The sequence below is a fragment of the Lipotes vexillifer genome, unplaced genomic scaffold, assembly GCF_000442215.2.
Source record: "Lipotes vexillifer unplaced genomic scaffold, Lipotes_vexillifer_v1.1 scaffold914, whole genome shotgun sequence".
Classification (NCBI taxonomy): domain Eukaryota; kingdom Metazoa; phylum Chordata; class Mammalia; order Artiodactyla; family Lipotidae; genus Lipotes; species Lipotes vexillifer.
Genome location: NW_006780388.1, coordinates 89140 through 111219, shown reverse-complemented (window position 1 = coordinate 111219; position 22080 = coordinate 89140). Strand labels below are relative to the sequence as shown.

The following is a 22080-nucleotide window of genomic DNA, read 5'->3' as shown; positions in this document are numbered from 1 at the left end:
CGCGGCGGCCCGCGTCAGGTGGCCGGCCACCGCGCGGTCTGCGAAGTGCGAGACGAAGATGCGTACGTTGGGGCCGCGGGCACCGGGGTTTGAGGGGGACGGCGGCCACCTCTCGTGCTCGCGGCTGCCGGCGCGCACCCTTGTGCAGTCCCGGGCAGAGCGCGCCCGCGCGCGGGAGTAAGGCAGCAGCAAGTCATCGTCGCGGGAGGCCCTGCTGGAATGGGGCAGACCTGAGCTCGGAGTGCTGTGCCCGGGTCTGGGGGACCCCGCAACGAGGCTTGCCCCCGGCAGCTGTACTCACCCCGAGCCGAGGTCGCCGGACGCCTCACCGAGGAAGCCGCGCAGTGAAATGAAGAAGAGAAGGCAGCGACCCATGGAGGCCGCCATGTTGGACTCGGGCCTCCGGTCACATGGGCCCACCCCACATGACTCAGGACTTCTGGTGGCAGCTTTTAGCTCTGAATTGTTTATACTTTAACGGATATCCCAAAATCTCTTCCTGTAATTTACTGTTATTTTAGAAGGGGCGGGCGCTGGGGCGGCGGGAAGTTTTCACGTTGATGTAATTTGAAGTCTATGGAAAGTTAAAAAAAAGTAGTATAAAGAACTCTCTTATACTTTTTTTTTTTTTCAGTACACGGGCCTCTCACTGTTGTGGCCTCTCCCGTTGCGGAGCACAGGCTCCGGACGCGCAGGCTCAGTGGCCATGGCTCACGGGCCCAGCCGCTCCGTGGCACGTGGGATCCTCCCGGACCGGGGCACGAACCCGCGTCCCCTGCATCGGCAGGCGGACCCTCAACCATTGCGCCACCAGGGAAGCCCTGAAACTTCTCTTTTATGTTCCCTTCACTGGAGACAGCATCTCTGGACTTCCCACTTTCAAAGAGGAGGGCATCAGAGACTCCTACCCTTCCCTCTAGCTCCCGAACACAAAGGCCCCCCAACCTGGCTCCTGGGTGATGCTGGGAGCCTGTTTTCCTTGAGTGCAAGCCGTGTATATCCTTTCTAGGTTTTGGTTTCATGTCTTGGGTATTTTCATTACCTGTAAATTGTTTTTCTCGCCTCTTCACTCTTCTCAAAAGATGCTGTTGGTACTGAATGGCTTTGGGTAATTCTTCATCTTCAGCAGCTGAGAGAAGGATGAAAGGTGAACTTCTCAAGATGGATTTTTAAATATTACTGGCTAAGCCCCCTACTCTTCACAACACCTCAAGCAACTCAAGTCTTCTCTTGAATCTGGAGGGACTTCTGGAAGTTTCCTCATGCCCCTGGGTAGAGATACTTCCACACCACCTCAATCTGCATCTACTGATGTTTCCCAAATTGTGGTCCCCCAATCACCCATATCAGAATGGCCAGAGGAGCTCATTGAAAATAGGGGTCCGCAGCCCCTCCACCTGCTGAATCTATAGGTCTGGAAGCCTGAGAATCTTCATTTTATAAACGCCTCTGTCTTAAAACAGACTATCTTATTTCAAAAGCTTTGGTCTTTGAGCATCCTAAGCTTCTCATTTGGGAAGCCAGCATTTACTGGGAGCCTTGTCTGTACCTGGCAAAAGCTAGGTGGTTTCATATGTATTTTGGCTACTCCTTATAGCTCAGGAAGGTGGAGATTATTTTGCTCATTTATTTATAGACAGGAAAATTGAGGCTCAGAGAGGTGAAGTGACTTACTCCAAAGAGGACCAAGCTGTCTGGTGTCACATGGCTGGAAAGGTGCTGCATCCTCTGCCTTTCCACCCTCTGCTTCTTCTTCTTTTTCTCTATTTCTTCTTTTTATTCTTTATTTTTAAAAATTTTTGGCCATGACTCGCGGCATGTGGGAATCTTAGTTTCCTGACCAGGGATCAAACCCTGAACCCATGCCCCCTGCAGTGGAAGCATGGAGTCTTAACCACTGGACAGGGGGGGAAGTCCCAGCTGCTTCTTTTTAAAAAAATTTTGTTGAAGTACAGTTTACAATGTTGTGTTAATTTCTGCTGCACAGCAAAGTGACTCAGTTACACATATACATATTCTTTTTCATATTCTTTTCCGTTATGGTTTATCATAGGATATTGAATATAGTTCCCTCCACCCCTGCTTCTATGTCACCACCTCTCAGACATCTCTCCTGACTACTCTGCCTAAAGAAGCTTCTCCAATGTTCTTTTCTCTCTCAGCCTGATGTATTCTTCACAATCATTATCAGAACTCGCATTTCACTTACTGGTTTGTGTAGGTGGTTTCTGTCTCATTTCCTCGTTCCTCTTTTCCCTGCCTAGTTTCTCCAGAGCCTAGAACTGTGTCTGGCATATAGTAGGTGCTCAGGGAATACTTGATGAAGAAATGAATTTGTTAACACAGATGCAGGGGTCTGATATCTTCCAACAAGACCGCCCCTCATCCTGCAAAGTTTTGGCTTCCAAAACTCTGAGCTTATTTCCACGTGTGTGTGTGTGTGCATGTGTGTGCATGGACATGCATGTTGCACACCTCTCTCTGCACCCCCCCAACACCAGTGCATCCTTTCCCCAACTGGCATAGAAGCCCAGCGCCCCCACCCCCACCCCTGCTCCCAGCCAGGGAGGAAATACAGCTCACGTGGCTTCCCAAAGCATCCTTTCTGTGGCTTCTGCCAGCTGAGAATGGCCTCCAGCCACTGGAGTTTGTAGAATTTGGAGAAGCCACCGATTCCACAGAACATGACTGGAAGCAAAGACAGGGGACCCTCTGCAGGCCTATCCCCCAGGCCCACCTCTTCCCCCTCCCCAAGGCCACCATGGTGCCACCTGCTAGAGAGAGGCAGGACCAGCAGGTGGGCACTCAGTACAGTGGCTGCAAGGAGGCAGCCCTGAGGGTCTGCCTTAGTAAGCAGGGGCCCCCAAACCTGGGTCCTGCCTTGTTCAGTCTGTCCAGAGCTCCGTCACTGGGTCAGATTTTGGGGGCAGGAAGCAGTCAAAACAGTGGCAGATAAAATACAGGATGCCCACTTAAATTTATTTCCAATAAATGATGAATAAAAAATTGTTAATTAGGACTTCCCTGGTGGTCCAGTGGTTAAGACTAAGTGCTTCCACTCTTCCACTGCAGGGGACACAGGTTCGATCCCTGATTGGGGAACTAAGATCCAGCATGCCACATGGTGTGGCAAAAAAATTTAAAAAAAGAAAAAAATTGTTAAGTATAGTCCATGCAATGTTTGGGATACACTTATACTAAAAATGTATTTGTTGTTTATCTGAAGTTCAAATTTGCCTGGGCCTCTTATATTTTCATTTGCTAAACCTGGCAGCCCTAGTGTATGTGTGTGTTTGTGTGTGTGGCCAGAATCAGGGACACCCTGCTGCTTTGTTCCTAGAGTAGAATGCGGGGGCCCACTGTTTTCCATGAAGAGGTCCCGGGTTGGGTAGGCGTATCCGATGGCCTCAGCTCTCTGGTTCAGGTCCATCATGTTGGCACAGAAGAGGTTCATGTAGCTCTGGCTCTGGCGGAACAGCCCCTTCGTGCATTCCATCTGGGGGAACAAACACCAAGAGACAAGGAAGTTGGTGGTCTGAGCGATTCATGTGCGCTGTTACAGGAAAAGACCTGCTGTTCTGAAACGGTTTTTTTAAGTGGCTGCCTTTGGGGCAAATCCTTTCCCTTTTCCCAAAATTTCTTCCCTATCCACACTCCCAGCGTGGTGGGGCTTAGTCACTGGGGGACAGAGAGAGCTGAGTTTGACCCCCGGCTCTGCAGCTTAGGAGCTGTGCGACTTCCACCCCCTAAATTAACCTTTGTGAGCCTCAAGGGTTTTCATGGGGAAAGGGCGATGCCGATGGGAGCTGCACCCGAGGGGCGCTTGTGTGTGTGTGTGCTGTGGCTGACTAGACAAAGCCAGGGAGATAGTTACCCCTGAGTATGGCCGCGGGGCGCGTGTGTGTGTGTGTGTGTGTGTGTGTGTGTGTGTGTGTGTGTGTGTGTGTGTGTGTAGGGCGGGGGCCGGTACCATAACCTGGAAGTGCCTGACACGACGCCTGACACTAGGGGGCGCTCTAAAGCGCTCTGTCACCGCATTCTGATTCCAGCCTAACCCCGCAAGCAGGCAGCTACAGTGCAGCTCAAAGCCTGTGCCGCGGAGCGGTTGCACGGAGACAAGGACAGGGGATGAGAACAGGCTTTGGAAACTTCTATAGCAATATGTCAGAGCAACTTTCTATCTGCTGAATCTAGTAATCACAATAACTTTCCTTGTAACTTGGCTTTTATTGTATTTACAAAAACACTGGGCTGTGACAGCTTACAAATAAATAATAATAAAAAAATCTATTAAACAAAATCAGCAAGTCCTTTCTTGGCTAAGAATTTATGGACATTGAGTAACATTTTTGAATAGAGATAGCAAGCCCTACTTTGTATATAAATAAATATATGTTTAAAATGAGTATTTAGCAGGAGTTCCCTGATGGTCTAGTGGTTAGGATTCGGTGCTCTCACTGACATGGCCCGGGTTCATTCCCTGGTCGGAGAACTGAGATCCCACAAGCCCCACGGTGAGGCCAAAATAAAATAAAGTAAATGTGTATCTAGCAAATCTTGTGCTTGGAAGAGTGTTTGGGCACAGGAGAAGTGATGGTGGGGCTGTTTGGTCTTGGTTTGGTTTTCTGGAAGCAGCTAGCTACTGACTTTGTTCTAAGACCTTTTTCCATCTGTTGTTTACTGAGTTCTTTCTGCTGCTTCCCTCTCTCTTCTTCTAATACCCTATGATCCAGTTCAGCATGCAAAGTTCTCTGTGCAACAGAATCTCATCCCCCGCCCCCCGCCATACCACTGTGGTTGGATTTCATGGCTGAACAATGACAGGCTACTCACTTCCGCCTCCTGAGGTCTGAAGCAGGGGTTTAAAACCTGCTTATTTTCCAGGTGTGAACATCCGAAACCACACTGTCACGAGCCCCTTCTAGTCATTCTTCCTCCTCCTTGGGCTGTGGCTGAGCCCACGCCAGGCACTCACCATTCTGGCCGAGAGGAAGAGGAGCAGCTGGTGAGACAGGCAGTAGCCAGAGCAGCCAGGCCTGGTCATGAGGGTCTTGCAGAAATCGGAGGGGCTGCAGGGCTGCCTGCTGTTTGTCCTGTGGGAGAAGTGGTTCCAAGCTGTTAAAAGCGTCCTGAACGAAGCCCGAGGGCACGGAGCCTTTCCTGGTCCTGATGCCCCCTCTAGTTATTAGACCCCCCAATAGGGTCCAGGCACACAGCCATGCCAGATAAACACAGGTGTCCTGTGTCTGGCTTGGCTAAATTGTTCCCCCCGGCCCAGGGGAGGCAATGCTGGAGCTATCCTGGGTTAGGGGAGCCACCAGGGGCTGCGACTTCCCATTTCTCTGTGGGACCCCCAAGTACCATGCTTCCCACAATTGCCCTAAACAGCAGATCCCTGGACCCAGAACAGCAGATCCCCGGGCCTGGCATGCCCACCCCCCTGTGCCAGGCCTGCCCCATGGAAGGGACAGGGTAGGTCCCTCACTGGAGCATAGCCCCTCTGCAAGCCCAGCTGTGTCCTGGCCCAAACACCTCTCTGAAGGATGCTGAGAAGGTGGGAGCTTGGGCACCTGCTGCCCCTTCTGCTCATGGGTTTCATGGATCCCTGCACCTAGGGCTGCCCCTTGGGGGTTTGCTCCAAGCCCACTGCACAGCAGGTGAGCTAAACTAGGCTGGGTCCTTCTTTCTGGGGCCTACAGCCCTGTCCTGCCTTCTGGGACCGGTTCTCCTTGCCAGATGCAGTTCCCATTTGTTCTACAGAACCATAAAACAAATGGGAACTGCATCTGGCTAAGAGAACCGGTCCACCATGGGAGGTCAGCCCCCTGCGGTGGGGTCAGGGAAGGTTCTGGAGGAAGGATGCTGGAGCTGGCCCTGAAGTGTGAGCAGAGTTACTTAGGCACATGGCCTGGCGTGGGGCAGGGTGGGAGGAGGCCCCACAGAGGCGACTGCCAGGCACAGGCAAAGGCTTAAAGTGGTAGGGAGCCGGTGCCTTTGAGAGTCTGAAAAGAGGCCCCAGGGCTTGGACCAGAGTGGCCTGAGGACCTGGAAGGGCAGAGGAGTTGGGGCTTTTCCTGAGAACAAGGCAGCTTCGCACTGGGGTGGGGTGTTCAGATGTGCTTTTTGGAAAGATCCCTCTGGTGTGGGGAGACCAGCCAGTTGGGGAGTGCAGGGCATGGAGGTAGGTGTTTGGAGAGGGCTGGAAGCCTAGGGTGGAGAGAGGGGGGCTGACTCACAGTGATGGGGATGGGAGAAGGAACAGCTCTTGGGGGAACTTGCGCCTGGTTTTGCCCAAACCCCTGGGGATTTGGAAAGTGAGTGGGACGGTAGGACTGGCGGAGGGCAAGCACTTTGGGATTTTCAGGAAGCGGGGCCCATCCAGGGGGCCCACCCGGTTCCCAGCAGCTGCACCAGGCACAGGTCACTGTGCTCCTCTGAGAAGGAGTCCTGCTGCTCAAACGTGGAGTAGACGATGGAGGCCTTGGTGCGGGTCCAGATGTGCGGGAGCTTCCAAAACCCAGGCTCAATGACTGGCTGGAACTCTGGCAGAGAGGAGAGGGTTGCGGGGAGACCCAGGAGCAGTGGGCCATGCCGAGCTTAACCGCCCCCCAGGTTCCTGTGGTTTTGAGCCCACGAACTGGCTGTCCCTCCCCTGGCAGCCCTGAGCACACTCAGATACCTTCAGGGCTCCAAGCCTTGCCTGAGGGTTGGACACTGCATTTGAAACACAAAGGAAGCTCTTTCTCTAAAAAAATTTTTAAAAATCACTAGGAACAGTGTTGGGATGGGCTCTGACTAAATCTATCGCATCCCGTGGAAGCTTGAGACATGTAAGTAGCACCTTTTGTTCCATTAGAATGTGGAGCTCTTATGGAACAGACTTCACGATGACACGGGCTGGGATGGTCTTAAGGACCAGGCCTGGGAGAGGGTGGGGGACGCCGACTGCAGAGGGACAGGCCGAAGCTTGGGAGGGCTGGGGTCTGGTCATGATGTATGGCCAGTTATCTCCCCACTCACCCCCACGGACCTGGGAGCTGGGAGCCTGGGAGGCAGGGCTGGACCATACAAGGAGCTGGTTTATTTATTTATTTATTTATGGCTGTGTTGGGTCTTCGTTTCTGTGCGAGGGCTTTCTCTAGTTGTGGCAAGCGGGGGCCACTCTTCATCGTGGTGCACGGGCCTCTCACTATCGCGGCCTCTCTTGTTGCGGAGCACAGGCTCCAGACACGCAGACGCAGGCTCAGTAGTTGTGGCTCATGGGCCTAGTTGCTCCGCAGCATGTCGGATCCTCCCAGACCAGGGCTCGAACCCGTGTCCCCTGCATTAGCAGGCAGATTCTCAACCACTGTGCCACCAGGGAAGCCCCTGTTTTTTTTCTTTTAATTTTATTTATTTTTTTTGGCTGTATCGGGTCTTAGGTGCAGCATGTGGGATCTTTCGATGCGGGATGTGGACTCTTCATTGTGGCGCGTGGGCTTCTCTCTAGTTGTGGCATGAGGGTTTTCTCTCTCTAGTTGAGGCGCGTGAGCTCAGTAGTTGTGGCACGCAGGCCTAGTTGCCCCGCGGCATGTGGGATCTTAGTCCTTGAACAGGGATCGAACCCACATCCCCTGCATTGCAAGGCAGGTTCTTTACCACTGGACCACCAGGGAAGTCCCTTTTTTAAAAATAAGTTGGAATAAGATCGTTTGAGGGCACACCTGCCCCCTGAACTGAACAGAGGATTTCTTAGAGTGGAGCCTGGCCAGTAGGGACAGAATATGAGCTGCAAAGGGCGAGCTTCGCGGCTGCTTCAAAATCGTCTAGTGGCCACATTAAAAAAAAACAGAGAAGCAGGTGAAATGAATTTTAACAATCTATTTTATTTGAACAAATAGATCCCAATATCCAAAATATTATCTTTTCAACTTGCTGTCAACATGAAAAATCAATAAAAATTAATTTTTTGCATTCTTTTTTTAATATCATTTTTCTCCTACAAAGTTTGAAATCTGGGGAGTATTACACTCGTGGCACATTTCAGCTCAGGCTGGGTACATTTCAAGAGCCCCACAGCCACGTGTGCTTCTCGTATTGGGACAGTGAGGACTTAGCGCCCTCATGCAGCTCATTCACTGTGAAAGTACATCTGTTTCCCTGCAAAACGTCACTGTTGGAGTACTGGGTGCTGTCCTGAACCTCATTGGGACTACTACGTGTATGCATGCCATATGCCCTTTCTAAAAAATTCTGAATTCAGAAACATATCTGGTCCCCAGGGTTTCAGTTAAGAGATTATAGATCTGTAAGAATAATAAAAATATCACCACCAAAATGTGCATCTGATGTTCCTTGTGGGCAGGCTCCAGGTCAGGGTTTCTCAATCTTTTTATTTTTCATTCTTGCCCTTCTCCAGCCTTTTAAGACATTTCCCCGTGAACATGTAAAAATAATAGATTTTTTGAGATATAATTTGTTACCGAGTCCAAGCTCGATCTGCTCGCCGCACGACAGGCCAATGAATGGGGAGACGAGGTGTTGAGGGAAGGAATACGACTTTATTCAGAAAGCTGGCAGACCGAGAAGATGGCAGACTAGTGTCTCCGGTAAACCATCTTATGGGGTTTGGATGCCAATTTCTTTTATAGTACAGAGAAGGGGAGGAGATGAGGAAGTAAAGTAAAAAGGCCATAATTGCGAAAATCCCCTGGTGAGGGGATGTGTTAATTTCTTCTTTCTTGAAGCCATCCACAGGTGAGCGGGGTCAGATTATCTCCCTGTGAGCTGAACACAGGCACTTTAGTTTAACTTTCAGGCAAAGGGGCAGGGTTCTCTAAGGCAGGCCATTATGTATGATTATAATAACAAAAGCAACGAAAAGCAAAGGTTAAAGTCAAAGAAACAGATTGAACATGGGGTCCAATTTAGCTCTTCCCTGTTACAAATTCACATGCCCTTTTAAAGTATACACTTTGGCAGTGTCTCTTAAAAGTATATTCACAAAGTTGTGCAAACACCACCACTGTCTAATTCTGAAATATTTTCATCACCCAAAAAAGAAACCCCACATCCATCAGCAATCACTCCCCATCCCCCCTAACCTCAGCCCCTGGCAACCACTACTCTGCTTTCTGGTTCCATGGATTTGCCTACTCTTGACATTTCACACAAATACTCATTCAATATATGACCTTTTGTGTCTGATTTCTTTCACTGAGCATAACGTTTTCAAAGTTCATGTATCTTGTAGCATGAATCAGTGCTTCATTCCTTTTTTATGCCTGAAAAATATTCCATTGTATGGATAGATCATGTTATCCATTCATCAGCTGATGGACACTTGAGTTGTTTCCATCTTTCTGCTACTGTAAATGATGGTGATATAAACATTCATCAACGGGTTTTTGTTTGAAAACCTGTCTTCAGTTCTCTAGGGTATACACCTAGGAGTACAATTGCTGGGTCACGTGGTAACTGTACACTACGTTTAACTTACTGAAGAACTGCCAGACAACTTTCCACAGCAGCTGCACCATTTTCCACAACCACCAGTGATGTGGGAGGGTTCCTCCTGCACAACTTTTTGTTCAGAACTCCTGTGAAATTTTTGTTTGGCTGCACTGAGCAGCAGGTGGGATCTTAGCTCCCCAACCAGGGACTGAACCCATGACTCCTGCATTGGGAGCACAGAGTCTTAACCACTGGACTGCCAGGGAAGTCCCCTGTTGAAAAATTTTTTAAAAAATATTTATTTATTTAATTTATTTTTGGCTGCATCAGGTCTTAGTTGCTGCATGCGGGCTCTTCATGGTGGTGCTTGGGCTTCTCTCTAGTTGTGGCATGTGGGTTTTCTCTTCTCCAGTTGTGGTGTGCAGGCTCCAGGGCGTGTGGGCTCTGTAGTTTGCTGCATGCGGGCTCTAGTTGAGGCGCGTGAGCTCAGTAGTTGTGACACAGAGGGCCTAGTGGCCCCGCGGCACATGGGATCTTAGTTCCCTGACCAGGGATTGAACTCACATCCTCTGCATTATAAGGCGGATTCTTTACCACTGGACCACCAGGGAAATCCCCAGGTGAAATTTTAATACTGCAGATATATTGCATATTTGTTTGTGTGCCGTATCTATATCTGCACTTTATACATAAAAAGAGTATGTTTTTCTTTACTCCTCAAGAACCATTTTTTGCTGGCTTGGGTATGCCACTGAGAACGACTGTTCCAGGTGAAGCCTGTCACTATCATCACTTGTTAATCCCTACAACAACCCCTCAAGTGGGTACTATTCTTATCCCCTTTTGTACCTTAAAATCTGAGGTTCTGGGGGGAAAGTGACTTATTTTGACCCCCTGTCTCACAGGTAGGATGAGGTGGTTCAGGGATTCCAACACCTGAGTCCACATCCTTTTTTTTTTCTTCTTTTAAAATTTTTATTTATTATTATTATTTTAAAATTTACTTTTGGCTGCATTGGGTCTTTGTTGCTGTGCGCAGGGCTTTCTCTAGTTGCGGCGAGTGGGGGCTACTCTTCGTTGTGGTGTGCGGGCTTCTCATTGCGGTGGCTTCTCTTGTTGCGGAGCACAGGCTCTAGGCGCACGGACTTCAGTAGTTGTGGCTCACAGGCTCAGTAGTTGTGGCATGCGGGCTCAGTAGTTATGGTGCACGGGTCTAGGTGCTCCGTGGCATGTGGGATCTTCCCGGACCAGGGCTCAAACCTGTGTCCCCTGCATTGGCAAGTGGATTTTTTTTTTTTTTTTTGCGGTACACAGGCCTCTCACTGTTGTGGCCTCTTCCGTTGCGGAGCACAGGCTCCGGACGCGCAGGCTCAGCGGCCATGGCTCACGGGCCCAGCTGCTCCGCAGCATGTGGGACCCTCCCGGACCAGGGCATGAACCCGTGTCCCCTGCATCGGCAGGTGGACTCTCAACCATTGCGCTACCAGGGAAGCCCGGCAGGTGGATTCTTAACCACTGCGCCACCAGGGAAGTCCCCCGAGTCCACTTCTTAATCGTGGAAATTCTGCCAAGGTTCAGCCTCCTGTCTCTGGAAAGGGAAACAGTACCCTCTTGAGCTCTGGGAGGACTGAATTTCATGTGTGCTGTTGGCCAAGTGGGCAAGCAGTACAAGCAGGACTGGCTTGTGATGCATCCTGCTTCTCTATCTCCCTAGAGAAACGATCCCAACACCTTCCTCAATCAGGCTTTCATATTCCAGGACGAGGCGTTTACCTCTGGTTTGTCACAACCATGGGACCTGGTCCTTATCCTCTTAGATCATGAGAACAAGAGGGGCTCTCTGAGATGTGAAGTCCCCATCCCTTAATTTACAGGTCAGGAAAGCCAACTGATAGAGAGTGACTTGCTCAAGTTCAAGGCACCCTGAGGCCAAGGTCTCTGGATCCCAGCCCCGTCCCACCTTAGAGGGTGCCCGGAGTGGGCAGGGCATGCGTTCCAGCTTCACACCCCTGGCAATGTAACGGAAGGCAGTGGCTTCCCTGGGAACTGGGGCATTAACGAGGCTGCCCATGGTGTCTGTCTGCCCATCCCTCCATCCGTATGTATGTACTCGTCCTTCCTTACCCTCTTCTACCCTCAGGTTTCAAGCCCTTCCTCTGCCACACACTCACTAATGTTGTGACCTTCAATGACCTAATCTGTAAGAAGGGGAGTCACAGGGCTATTGGGAGAAGCAAATGAGATACATGCCAAGCCCTGAGCTGGGTTCTAGGGTCCCTGGTGTTGCCCCATCCAGGCTCTCATCAAGGGAGTAGGCGCTATGTCATTTGTCTAATATGTGGGTGGGTGAGGTGGGGCTGAGGGCAGGTGGTCGCTGTGCCTGATGTGCAGGTTCTGCGGCAGCTCCCAAGGCAAGGGCAGAGGGGGTGGCTTCAAGGGGACCCCTTTCAAAGTCAAAGTGCTGTCACGTAGATCCACACAGAACTCTCTAGTGTGGTTATTTTGGGAGGTGAGGCAGGAGGGTCAGTGGGGAAGTTTTCCTTTCTTACTATGGATACTTAAAATCGTTCTGGTTTTTAGTTCCTTCATTGTCCTTCTCTCTCTCTGTCTCTATTTTTTCCTTTCTTTTTTTTGGGGGGCTGTGTCATGCTGCTTGTGGGATCTTCGTTCCCCCGCCAAGGATTGAACTCCGGCTCTCGGCAGTGAAAGTGCAGAGTCCTAACCACTGGACTTCCAGGGAACTCCCTCTTTCTCTTTATATTTTAAATGTTTTATTCAAGTACAACATACATCCTGAAAAATGAATGTTTGCTTTTTGATGAATTTTCCCAAATGGACCACACCCACCTTACCAGCACCCAGATCAAGAAACAGACCGTGACACCCTCACCAGCTCCCCACTGCCCCCTCCCACTCACTCCCCAACCCTCCAAGGCAGGCCACCCCTCTAACTTCTAACAGTAAAGAGTAGTTTTGATTTATATAGTGGAACCAGCCAGTATGCACTCTGGCTGGTCTCTTTTCTCAACATTATGCTTATGCGTTTCATCCAAATTGTTATCTCACTATATTTTAAATTATCTTAGAACTTTGAAGAAAAAAATGTTCCTAGATCCCTACATAGTAACAACTTTACCTTAATACCACTAAACCTCTGCTCCCAGGTTGGAGGTTCGCGGGCCCAGGCTTAGGGAACAGGGAATCACGTCCCCGCCTCCCTTCTCTCCACCCACCTAGGAGCCTCGGTCTGCGGCTGCGGACAGCTGGCCCAGCCGGCGGGAGTGCGGTCACGTGACGGTTGCCGGCCCGCCAAGATGGCGGCTTCCTGCGTGGTCCTGCTGGCGCTGGCCCTGTCGCTGCTGCTGCTGGTGGCGTGGAAGCGCTGGCAGTGGGGGCGCGCGGCCCGCCACGTGATTGTCGTGGTGCTCGGCGATGTGGGCCGCAGTCCCCGCATGCAGTATCACGCACTGTCGTTGGCCAAGCGCGGCTTCTCCGTGACCTTCTTGGGGTTCTGCAGTGAGTGCCCCGGGGGCCTGGGAGGGAGGCTGCTCTCTCAGCCTTTGACCCTCGGCTTTGACCGCCCCACGGGGGCCGAGGCGGGGACGCCCCTTTACCCTCTCCTCCGTCGGGCAGCTCTCCGAGGTTGGACGAGCTGCGTTGTGGCCTGGACAGCGGTTGCCAGGTTTCTTGGGTGCGTCCCTAGGAACAGTCAGCATTAATCGAGCGCCTGCCATATGCCAGGACTGTGCTAAGCTAAATGAACTCAGTGCATAGTCTCGCACTGTCAGGCAGTGTCTGAGACGGCAGGCAACTTGTGTCCTCTCCGTACCTCATCCTCAGCGCAGAACTCTGCAGGCAGGAAGTGTTTCATTTTCGTAGGATGTCCAGCGTTTTTCCCTCAGTGTGCGGGGGCAGGGGTGTCTGCTCCTCCATCTTCCCCCACTTTGACATCTTTAGAAGGTAGCTCTATCCCATATCAGGGGAAAAAAAGGAATAGCACTGGTTGCCTCTGGTCCCTGTTCAGAGTCTGCTACCCCAGAGTGAGGGGCTGGAGTGAGACTTCCTAGGGGTCTCCCTATGGTGTGATAATTCCACCATCCAGGGAATCTAGGTCAGCTTGAGTGCCTACTATGTGCCAGGCATTGTGCTAAGTAAAAATGGATAAGATTCCAGCCCTCCCTCTGTGGGTGGTCTAGTGGAATCTGGACAAGAACTGGCCTCATTCTCTGTTCTGGCTACTGAGGAACAGAGAGGTTCTAAGACACTCTCCCCTATTCAGCCTGTGGGGCGGGGATCATCTGACTTTAAATTAGATCATCTTCTCCAGCACATTAAAAGGGACATTCTTTTCAGCCTCCAAACCCCACGATGAGCTCTTGCAGAGCGACAGAATTCAGATCGTGAGTCTGACAGAACTTCAGAGACTTGCAGGTAGGAGGCAGTCAACTCTCAATATCTCTGAATCTGTGTGTGTGTGTGTGTGTGTGGCGGGGGGAAGGTGGGGAGCGCGGAGTTGGGGGGATCTGCAAATTGCCAAGAACTCCTTTACTAGTGATGGCTGTTTTCTGACTTGCAGTTGGGCCCCATATTCTCCAGTATGGAGTCAAAGTTGTGTTTCAGGCAGTGCACTTGCTGTGGAAGTTGATGTGCAGGAAGCCAGCAGCTTACATCTTTCTCCAGGTAGGTGTCAGCTCCACCTCCCGCTGTGAGAACCACTGTTTTAACAGTTTTCTTTACTTTCCAGTTAAAAAAAATGTACAGATTGGTAACTGCATATTCACATGTGTGTGTATAAACTTTTAAAAACATGAGTAGGAGCCTATGGTATGTGTCCATTCTATTTATGGTACTCATCCCTTCTGTTTTTCAGTGTTTTACAGACAGTCTTATTTTGTACTTGTTACATATCTAAGTGTTTTACATGCATTATCTCATTTAATTCTTCACAACAATCCTGAGAAGTAGGTTCTTGTGTTACCTACACTTAGAGATGAGGGAACCTAGACCCAGAGAGGTTCTGTAAGTAACCCATTGTCACACAGCTAGGAAGTGCTGGAGTCGGGATTTGAACCAGGTTGTCACTCTGGTTCTGGAGTTCCACTCTTAGCCTCTTACCTTGACTGCTTTTTAACGTAAAGAAGCTCCTTCTTTTTTTTTTTTTGTGATACGCGGGTCTCTCACTGTTGTGGCCTCTCCTGTTGCGGAGCACAGGCTCTGGATGCGCAGGCTCAGCAGCCATGGCTCACGGGCCTAGCCGCTCCGCGGCATGTGGGATCTTCCCGGACTGGGGCACGAACCCGTGTCCCGTGCATCGGCAGGCGGACTCTCAGCCACTGCACCACCAGGGAAGCCCTCCTTCTTTTTATTGACTGTATTGTATCCTGATATGAGATGTATCCTAATGTATTCATTTAGTCTCATCTTAATGAGCACTCAGATTCCTCCTGATTTTTTTTTTTTTTTTTTTTTTTGTGGTACGCGGGCCTCTCACTGTTGTGGTCTCTCCCGTGGCGGAGCACAGGCTCCGGACACGCAGGCTCAGCAGCCATGGCTCACGGGCCCGGCTGCTCCGCGGCATGTGGGATCTTCCCGGACTGGGGCACGAACCCGTGTCCCTTGCATTGGCAGGCGGACTCTCAACCACTGCGCCACCAGGGAAGCCCCTTCCTGAATTTTTTTACTTAAAAATTAAAAAAAAAATTAATTTATTTATATTAATTTATTTGTTTTGGCTGCATTGGGTCTTCATTGCTGCTTATAGGCTTTCTCTAGTTGCGGTGAGCGGGGGCTACTCTTTGTTGCAGTGTGTGGGCCTCTCATCGCAGTGGCTTCTCTTGTTGTGAAGCATGGGCTCTACGGGCTCTAGAGCGCAGGCTCAGTAGTTGTGGCGCACGGGCTTAGTTGCTCCGTGGCATGTGGGATCTTCCCGGACCAGGGCTCGAACCCGTCTCCCCTGCGTTGGCAGGTGGATTCTCAACCACTGCACCACCAGGGAAGCCCTTTACTTTTAAAATTGTATGGTGAAGAGTATCAGTGTACATATGTCTTTTACATGGATTCTGTTTCTTCCTTGGGATAAATTCCTAGGACGGGAAGTGCTTGGTCAGAGTCCATGCACTTTTAAAATGTTGTGATGTGTTACTGGATAGTCCTAGAGTAAGGTTGGGTCAATTTATCCCCCACCTAACAGGGAAGCCTCTTCCCCCCATCCTCACCACCACCAGGTATCATTAGGTGTTTTAGTTTCCATTCTGATAGGTGAAAAATGGTACCTCTTTGTTCCATTTTTTGTTTCCTTGAATATCAGTGATCTTGGACTTATCAGGTTGGTCAGTTTTCTTTTATGACTGTTTATACCTCTTGGTGAGGAAGAGGGTCTTTCTTCTGCTTGTCGATTATCAAGAGCTCTGTAAAGATAATTGACGCTTTGCCACGTACGTTATTTTTACTTGGTTTATTCTTGACCGTGGTCTGGTTTCCTTCTCTTCCTTCAAGTCTCTCTTTCCCAGAACCCTCCGGGCCTGCCCGCCATTGCCGTGTGCTGGTTTGCATGCTGCCTCTGCGGGAGCAAGCTCGTCATTGACTGGCACAACTACGGCTACTCCATTATGGGTCTGGTGCACGGCCCTGGCCACCCCCTTGTTCTGCTGGCCAAGTGGTGAGAGTCTGGGATGAGGGTGCCGACATTGTCCCCAAACTGTGGTGGGAAGAAGGGCCGGTGCGGAGACCCGGGGAAGCTGATTCCCGTGTGCCCTGTGGGGGTGAGGGCAAGGCTGGGGAGTTGGGCTGACGCTGGTGACAAGTGATAGAAACAGGCCTGAGCAAAGGAGGGCATATGTTGGCCCATGAAACTGAAAAGTCCTGAGAAATGGCTGACTTTGAGTTCAAAAGAGGTGTCATCAGGACCCTTCTCATGTCTCTCCACACTTCCTCCTAGAAGTGTTTCTCAGGCTCCGGAAGCCCCTCGCTCTCATCCCCACCCCACCAGGCTCAGTGGAGAGAGCAGGCCTGTGGTTGGCTCCTGCGCACCTGGCGTCCTCTGACCCCCTCTGAGTCTGGGGGGCTTCAGTACCCCGTTGTCTCAGGTTTGGGACAAGTGCTCCACTGGAGAGCTGGGGTCCCAGATGAACCTGTACCAGATACCCAAATGGAAACTGGGGATTGCTGCTGGCAGACGGGGATGTGGGTCACAGTCTGCTGCAGCTGATGAGACAGGGAGAGGGAAGAAGGGCCTTGGGAGCAGGTTGGACCTGGAGGAGGAAGCAGTGTTGTGTTCTGAGTCCGAGTTGTACCATCTGCCTCGGTGTGGACTTGCAGCCTCAAGCCATTGGCCGGCTGTGGCGTTTCCCCTGATGGGTCATTCGTGGGTGGTGGTCGCAGCAGCAATCAGTGAGCGCTTGCTGCATGCCAGGCCTCAGGCCAAGCCTTTATCCCATTCAGACTCCAGTGCTGCCCAGCAAGGGTGTCCTGTGATCGCTGTCTTTTTACAAACCAGGAAACAGAGAGCCCTCATGTCCCTTGCCACACAGCTAATACATGTGAGCTCCAAAATTCCATCCCAGGCAGTCCAGCTCCAGAGCTTTCTCTGCATCCTGAGTGAGGAACAGGCCGTGGTACCTACACGCGTGAAATAACCCTGTTCATTTCCAGTTCTTTTTCAGTCCTGCCCTGTCACCAGGGCTCAAGTCTCCGTTTGGAGGTAATCTGTTGATAACGCCTTTCTAGCATTTGCTAAACTCCCTTTGTAACCCATTGGGAGTGAGCCTCAGCCCCACAGCCTTTGCAGGGAATAGTGCAGTGTGGCTGAGATTTAATAACAAGATTTTATTGTATTTCTCCTTCATTTTATGGCAAGAGAGACTAGATTTTCTATTCTGTAGTGATATATGGTTTCTCTTGAAAGTAATTGTATTTAAGCTGAAAAGCAATCTGATTTAAAGAAAGGTGTGCGGGAGGTAATAGTACAGGTGGTAGAACTCTGTGCAAACATGGGGAAGGTGCCTCGCCAGTGACCTGATTTGGGAGGTCCCAGCTCTGCGGCCTCTTCTGTGTCAGGTGTCGAGTCCCATGGGGCTGGGGTGGTGGTTCCTGGCCCAGAGAGCTCTGGGCTGACCACTGATACGTCTTTTCAGGTATGAGAAGCTATGCGGACGCCTGTCCCACCTGAACCTGTGTGTGACCAATGCGATGCGGGAAGACCTGGCAGAGAACTGGGGCATCAAGTAGGGGCCTCGGGAAGCGAGGGGTCCCTCCCAGCGCCGTTGACTCCCAACTGCTGTGTCATGTTGCAAGGCATTGGGAGCTCCCAGGGTTCTGGGAGGTGGTTACTGGTTTGGGGAGGCTGAGGGAGGAGGAAGCTACGGTTTCTTTCCCAGCCAGCCAGATGGTCCAGGAAGTGTTCATGTTAGAAATTCTCTCTGTGCTTCTCCAAGTAATTCTAAAGCTTATTGTTGAGACTTGGATACCTAAGCACCCTTCTTCTGGATACTTCTGGGTCTTATGTTCCTTAGGCCTTTCTTCGCCCCTCCCTAGAGCCCCCCAATGATCTCATTGCAGAGCTGTGACTGTCTACGACAAGCCAGCATCTTTCTTTAAAGAGACGCCTTTGGACCTGCAACACCAGCTCTTTATGAAGCTGAGCCGCACCTACTCTGCATTCAGGGCCTGGTAAGTCTGCTGTCTTCAGCTTTCAGCTGCCTTGTTTTATGCTCGCTGCTGACCTGGAGATCTAATCCAGGGGATGGCAAACTATGGCTGCAGGCCTGCTGCCTGTTTCTGTAAATAAAGTTTTATTGGAACACAGCACGTTCATTCATTTACATGTTGTCCGTGGCTGGTTCCACACTACAAGAGCAGAGCTGGGCTTTGCAATGGAGACCATATGGCTCCCCAAAGCCTACAGTGTTTACTCTTTGGCCCTTTAAGGAAGTGTTTGCCCTGTACTAGGCTGTGGGTGTCCTTACCCTCCTGCCAGTGGTTCCTGACCGCATGGCGGGGTCTCTGCACCTATGTGTTCTCTGGGCATCTCCCAGGGGTAAGGAGAGCCCTTCTGGGCGGCTCTCCATACAGCTGGTCTTTGTTCTTCTCAGTAACGTGGGGGCAGTTGGAGGGGTCACAGCGTCCTCATCTTAAGTCTAGGGGATGATTAGAACAGTAAGCCCTGTGAAGGCAGGGGCTGAGTCGGCCTTGTCTGCTGTTGCGACCTCAGCACCTAGCAACACATAAATACAGATAAGAGAGAAAGCAAGGTGCAGGTCTGTGCCCAAGGCCTTGAGTGGTAGGGCCACCTGGTGGCTCTGATGTGGCTGCACCCCAACAACTGGGAGCCTGCGGGCCTCACTCTGGTGGGCTAATAGCTGTTCTCGGGCCCAAGGGCCTGCTCTGTGGCAGCTCACGGGCTCTCTCTGCTCCTTCAGTTCAGAACCCTCGGACTCGGGCATGGAGAGGTCGGCCTTCACGGAGCGGGATGCCCAGAGTGGAACAGTGACCTGCCTTCCCAGGCGGCCGGCCCTTTTGGTCAGCAGCACGAGCTGGACAGGTCTCAGGACCCGCCCGGGCACTTGGGGCTTGTATGAGCACCTGGCTGAGCCTGTGTTCTCGCCGCTGCCAGGCGTGCACCCCACACGTATTTGGGGCCTCGATGAGAAAGGGGAGCACATTGAGCTGGGTGGGGAGGCATCTAGAAACTGGCCTGTGACACTCGGTTCTCTTTTCCCATAGAGGATGAAGACTTCTCCATCTTGTTGGCAGCATTAGAAAGTAGGTGTATGGCTGTGATCAGGAGCTGGGCTTGTCGGGGGCTGCTGAGCTGCAGGATGCTCACCTGGCCTTGTGTGATGTCCTCGGCAGAGTGTTCCTGACCCCAGGGCCAGGGCCACTGGGTGGAGGTGGCAGGCGTGAGTCCCCTTTTGGGTCAGTGAGTGACCAGCCTAGCTTTGAATTGCCACCTCCAGGAGAAGGGATTGCATTGTTGGGAGCAGTGCTCCCTCCTCCTTTCCCTTCCCCCATCTCCTCGCATCAGCCCCTCAGTCACCCGACTACATGATCTTGGTTATCATATATTTATTTTCCTAAACACAGAGTTCGAACAGCTGATCGACGATGGAGAAAGCCTCCCTCCTCTGGTCTGTGTTATAACAGGTACCCACCTGGGACCATCCCTGTTCCTGTATTAAATGGGGCAGTGGAGGCATGTCAGGCCTGTGATGTTTGTTGTCTCGTTAATTCTCACCCCAACTCTGTGATGTATGGTTTTCTACACCAGCTTGACGGGGAGGCTGAGGCTCAGAAGGGCTTCATGGCAGGGCATGGAGTCTAGATTTCAATTTCAGATAGGTGACCTCAGAGATTCTGAGCTTTCTACTTCACAGTGGTTTCCACGTATCTTTTTTTAAAAAAAATGAGAGTCTGCTGTCCAATGTCAAATTGTTTCCAAAGGAGCCGGGTGAAGAGAGAGAGGCAGAGATTTGGTTAGAGGAGGAGGGTCCTCAGCCAGCTGCCCCACCTTGCACATTCCTCTCCTCCAGGCCCTTGGACGCCCAGGGGTGGCGGGAGCCCACTGCTCGTGCTGTGCCACCTGGGGATCTGGGCGGGGCACAGGGGCAGTCTGTGTGAGAAGCTGTATTGGTGGGCACTCTGGTGCCTGGCCAGAGTTTATCCTGGCTGTGTTCCCAGCCCAAGGCCTGTTGGGGGAATGGCCATGGCCTCAGCGGTCAAGGTGCACACCCCTTGGGGGTCATTTCTGGAAGGGGCCTGGATGGGGGCCTGATTGGAGCTGCTGCCTGTGGGCCTTCTGCTCATGCCCTTGCAGGGGCTTCTCAGGCCTGGGGCTGGAGGACAGGGCCAGACGTGGGCCCAGTGCAGTGACTCCGGTTTTCTCTGTAAGGCAAAGGGCCTCTGAAGGAGTATTACAGCCACCTCATCTGCCAGAAGCATTTCCAGCACATCCAGGTCTGTACCCCATGGCTGGAGGCGGAGGACTACCCCTTGCTTCTAGGTAAGAGGCCTGCAGGGGGAGGGCTGAGGTTTATAAGGGAATACCTGAGGGCAGGGGACAAAGTTTTTCTGAAGAGGGCCAGATAATGAATGTTTTACCAGGTTCTTTTGCATATTCTTTGTTTTTTTAACCCTTTAATGATTTCAAGCCATTGTCTGCTCAGGGGCCCTACACATGTAGGTCTCAGGCTGGGATGGGCCCTGGCTGGACTCCGGGAGAACGAGGCTGTTTCCCGGTGTGCCACCTCCTCCCTGCCTGTTTACCAAGGTCTGAGTGCTCTTGGCCTCCACGCCCTCCACTCACCCTGCTCTTCCCTTGGGCAGAAGGGCTGGGTGGGGCTTGGGTTGGGGCCAATTCCCAAGTCTGGGAGGTACAGAGACCACGAGGTAAACAGTGTGGACTCTCCCAGCGTGAAGGGGCAGCCCTCCCTTCTCTTGCGTTGTTGATCCCTCGGGGAGGGCTTATTGGCTGGGTGCCTATAGGTCTCAGCAGCCACTAAGCTGTCTCCGGAGTGGGAGGCTGGGACCCTTTGTAGGCAGGAGCTCCAGCGGCACTGAGTGATGTATGGCACTGAGTGATATACAGTTGCTTCCTTGGCTTTATCTTCACAGCGACAGCTGGTTTTCTGTTGGGTCTGCTTTGGGTTCTTTTTCTGATTATTGTGGTAAAATATACACATAACAAAATTTGCCATTTTAACCATTTTTCCATTTTTAAGTGTATGCAATTGAGTGGCATTAATTACACTCACAGTGTTTTGCAGTCACCGCCACTGTCTCTTGCCAAAACATTTTCATCACCCCAAGCAGAAACTCAGAACCCATTAAGCAATCATTGCTGCGGCTTCTTTTAAAATACAGCGTGGTTAAGGAGAAAAAGGGGGTCAGTTTAAAGAAAAACATTGGTGACAGGCAGGTCATTTTCAGAAAGGGCCGAGAGGCCAGGAGTGGCAGGTGGGAAGCACCTCCATGTCCCGGCCTCCTGCCAGGCTGCTCGGCCAACCCCAGGCAGTCGTATGTGGGGTTGGGGCCTTTATCACCCACTTTCCACTCCTCCCTGCAGGCCTTGGTCCACAGTCCTGCAGGATGTGTGGTCACCGGGCACACAGCCAGAGCTGATGGCCCCCTCATCCTCGCCCTGCAGGGTCTGCGGACCTGGGCGTCTGCCTGCACCGGTCCTCCAGTGGCCTGGACCTGCCCATGAAGGTGGTGGACATGTTTGGGTGCTGCCTGCCTGTGTGTGCCGTGAACTTCCAGTGGTAGGAGCGGAAACCCAGTCCTCCCAGGGTTAGGTTATCAAATCAGCAGCGGGGGGGGGGAACCAGTAGAATTGCCCAGGAAAGCTTCCTGGAGGGCTCCACCTCCCCATCTGTGCAGCTGTGCCAGCCAGAGGGAGCAGGAGCCCTCTGGTCCCTGTGGGCGGGCTGGGCCCCACCACACAGGGTGGCTTCCAGTTAGAGCTCGTGTTGAATAAAAATTGGAGTCTTAAGTACTCCACTTGGGGGCTTGTGCTCACAGGGTGCAATGGTGGCTGGAATTGCCCGCACAGCTCACATGGACTTATTTCTCTCTTTGTCCCTTTAGTCTGAGCTCATGTAGTTGTGTTCGAATCAGCTGAATGAGTGTATTTCTGTCTCCGCTCTTCTTGTCGAT

General features: G+C 51.6%; 3 protein-coding genes across 3 annotated transcripts in view; 1 reads left to right on the top strand and 2 right to left on the bottom strand.

Moving 5' to 3' along the window:
- The window catches only part of NAGPA (N-acetylglucosamine-1-phosphodiester alpha-N-acetylglucosaminidase), a 9202-nt gene extending 8815 nt beyond the window's left edge, over window positions 1-387 (bottom strand). The window contains 2 exon segments of the mRNA XM_007453451.1: window positions 5-211; window positions 302-387. Coding sequence (XP_007453513.1) covers window positions 5-211; window positions 302-387 — 293 coding nt within the window.
- Window positions 388-916: 529 nt separating this feature from the next.
- CUNH16orf89 (chromosome unknown C16orf89 homolog) lies at window positions 917-9518 on the bottom strand. Its single transcript, XM_007453650.1, has 7 exons — window positions 9479-9518; window positions 6392-6542; window positions 4976-5093; window positions 3361-3496; window positions 2584-2688; window positions 1043-1129; window positions 917-978 (listed from the first exon to the last, which is right to left on the bottom strand). Exons 1-7 carry the CDS (start codon window positions 9516-9518, stop codon window positions 917-919), a joined length of 699 nt encoding a protein of 232 aa, XP_007453712.1.
- A 3197-nt stretch (window positions 9519-12715) lies between these two features.
- ALG1 (ALG1 chitobiosyldiphosphodolichol beta-mannosyltransferase) overlaps window positions 12716-22080 on the top strand; it is an 11431-nt gene continuing 2066 nt past the window's right edge. The window contains exons 1-11 of the mRNA XM_007453450.1: window positions 12716-12948; window positions 13786-13863; window positions 14009-14112; window positions 15942-16090; window positions 17565-17654; window positions 17989-18099; window positions 18849-18970; window positions 19153-19191; window positions 19513-19572; window positions 20318-20428; window positions 21572-21686. Of these exons, the coding sequence (XP_007453512.1) occupies window positions 12747-12948; window positions 13786-13863; window positions 14009-14112; window positions 15942-16090; window positions 17565-17654; window positions 17989-18099; window positions 18849-18970; window positions 19153-19191; window positions 19513-19572; window positions 20318-20428; window positions 21572-21686 (1181 nt within the window). The 5' untranslated portion in view covers window positions 12716-12746. The remainder of the gene's footprint in view (window positions 12949-13785; window positions 13864-14008; window positions 14113-15941; window positions 16091-17564; window positions 17655-17988; window positions 18100-18848; window positions 18971-19152; window positions 19192-19512; window positions 19573-20317; window positions 20429-21571; window positions 21687-22080) is intronic.

Excerpts from the sequence above, each read along its gene's own strand:
- CUNH16orf89 (XM_007453650.1), bottom strand. The coding sequence starts at position 9,518 with ATGGTGCAGCTGCTGTGGAAAGTTGTCTGGCAGTTCTTCA. Across the intron at positions 2,689-3,360 it reads GGACCTCTTCATGGAAAACA|TCATGTTCTGTGGAATCGGT; the intron begins GTGGGCCCCCGC and ends CTTTGCTTCCAG. Across the intron at positions 979-1,042 it reads GCGAGAAAAACAATTTACAG|GAAAACAGGCTCCCAGCATC; the intron begins GTAATGAAAATA and ends CTTGCACTCAAG.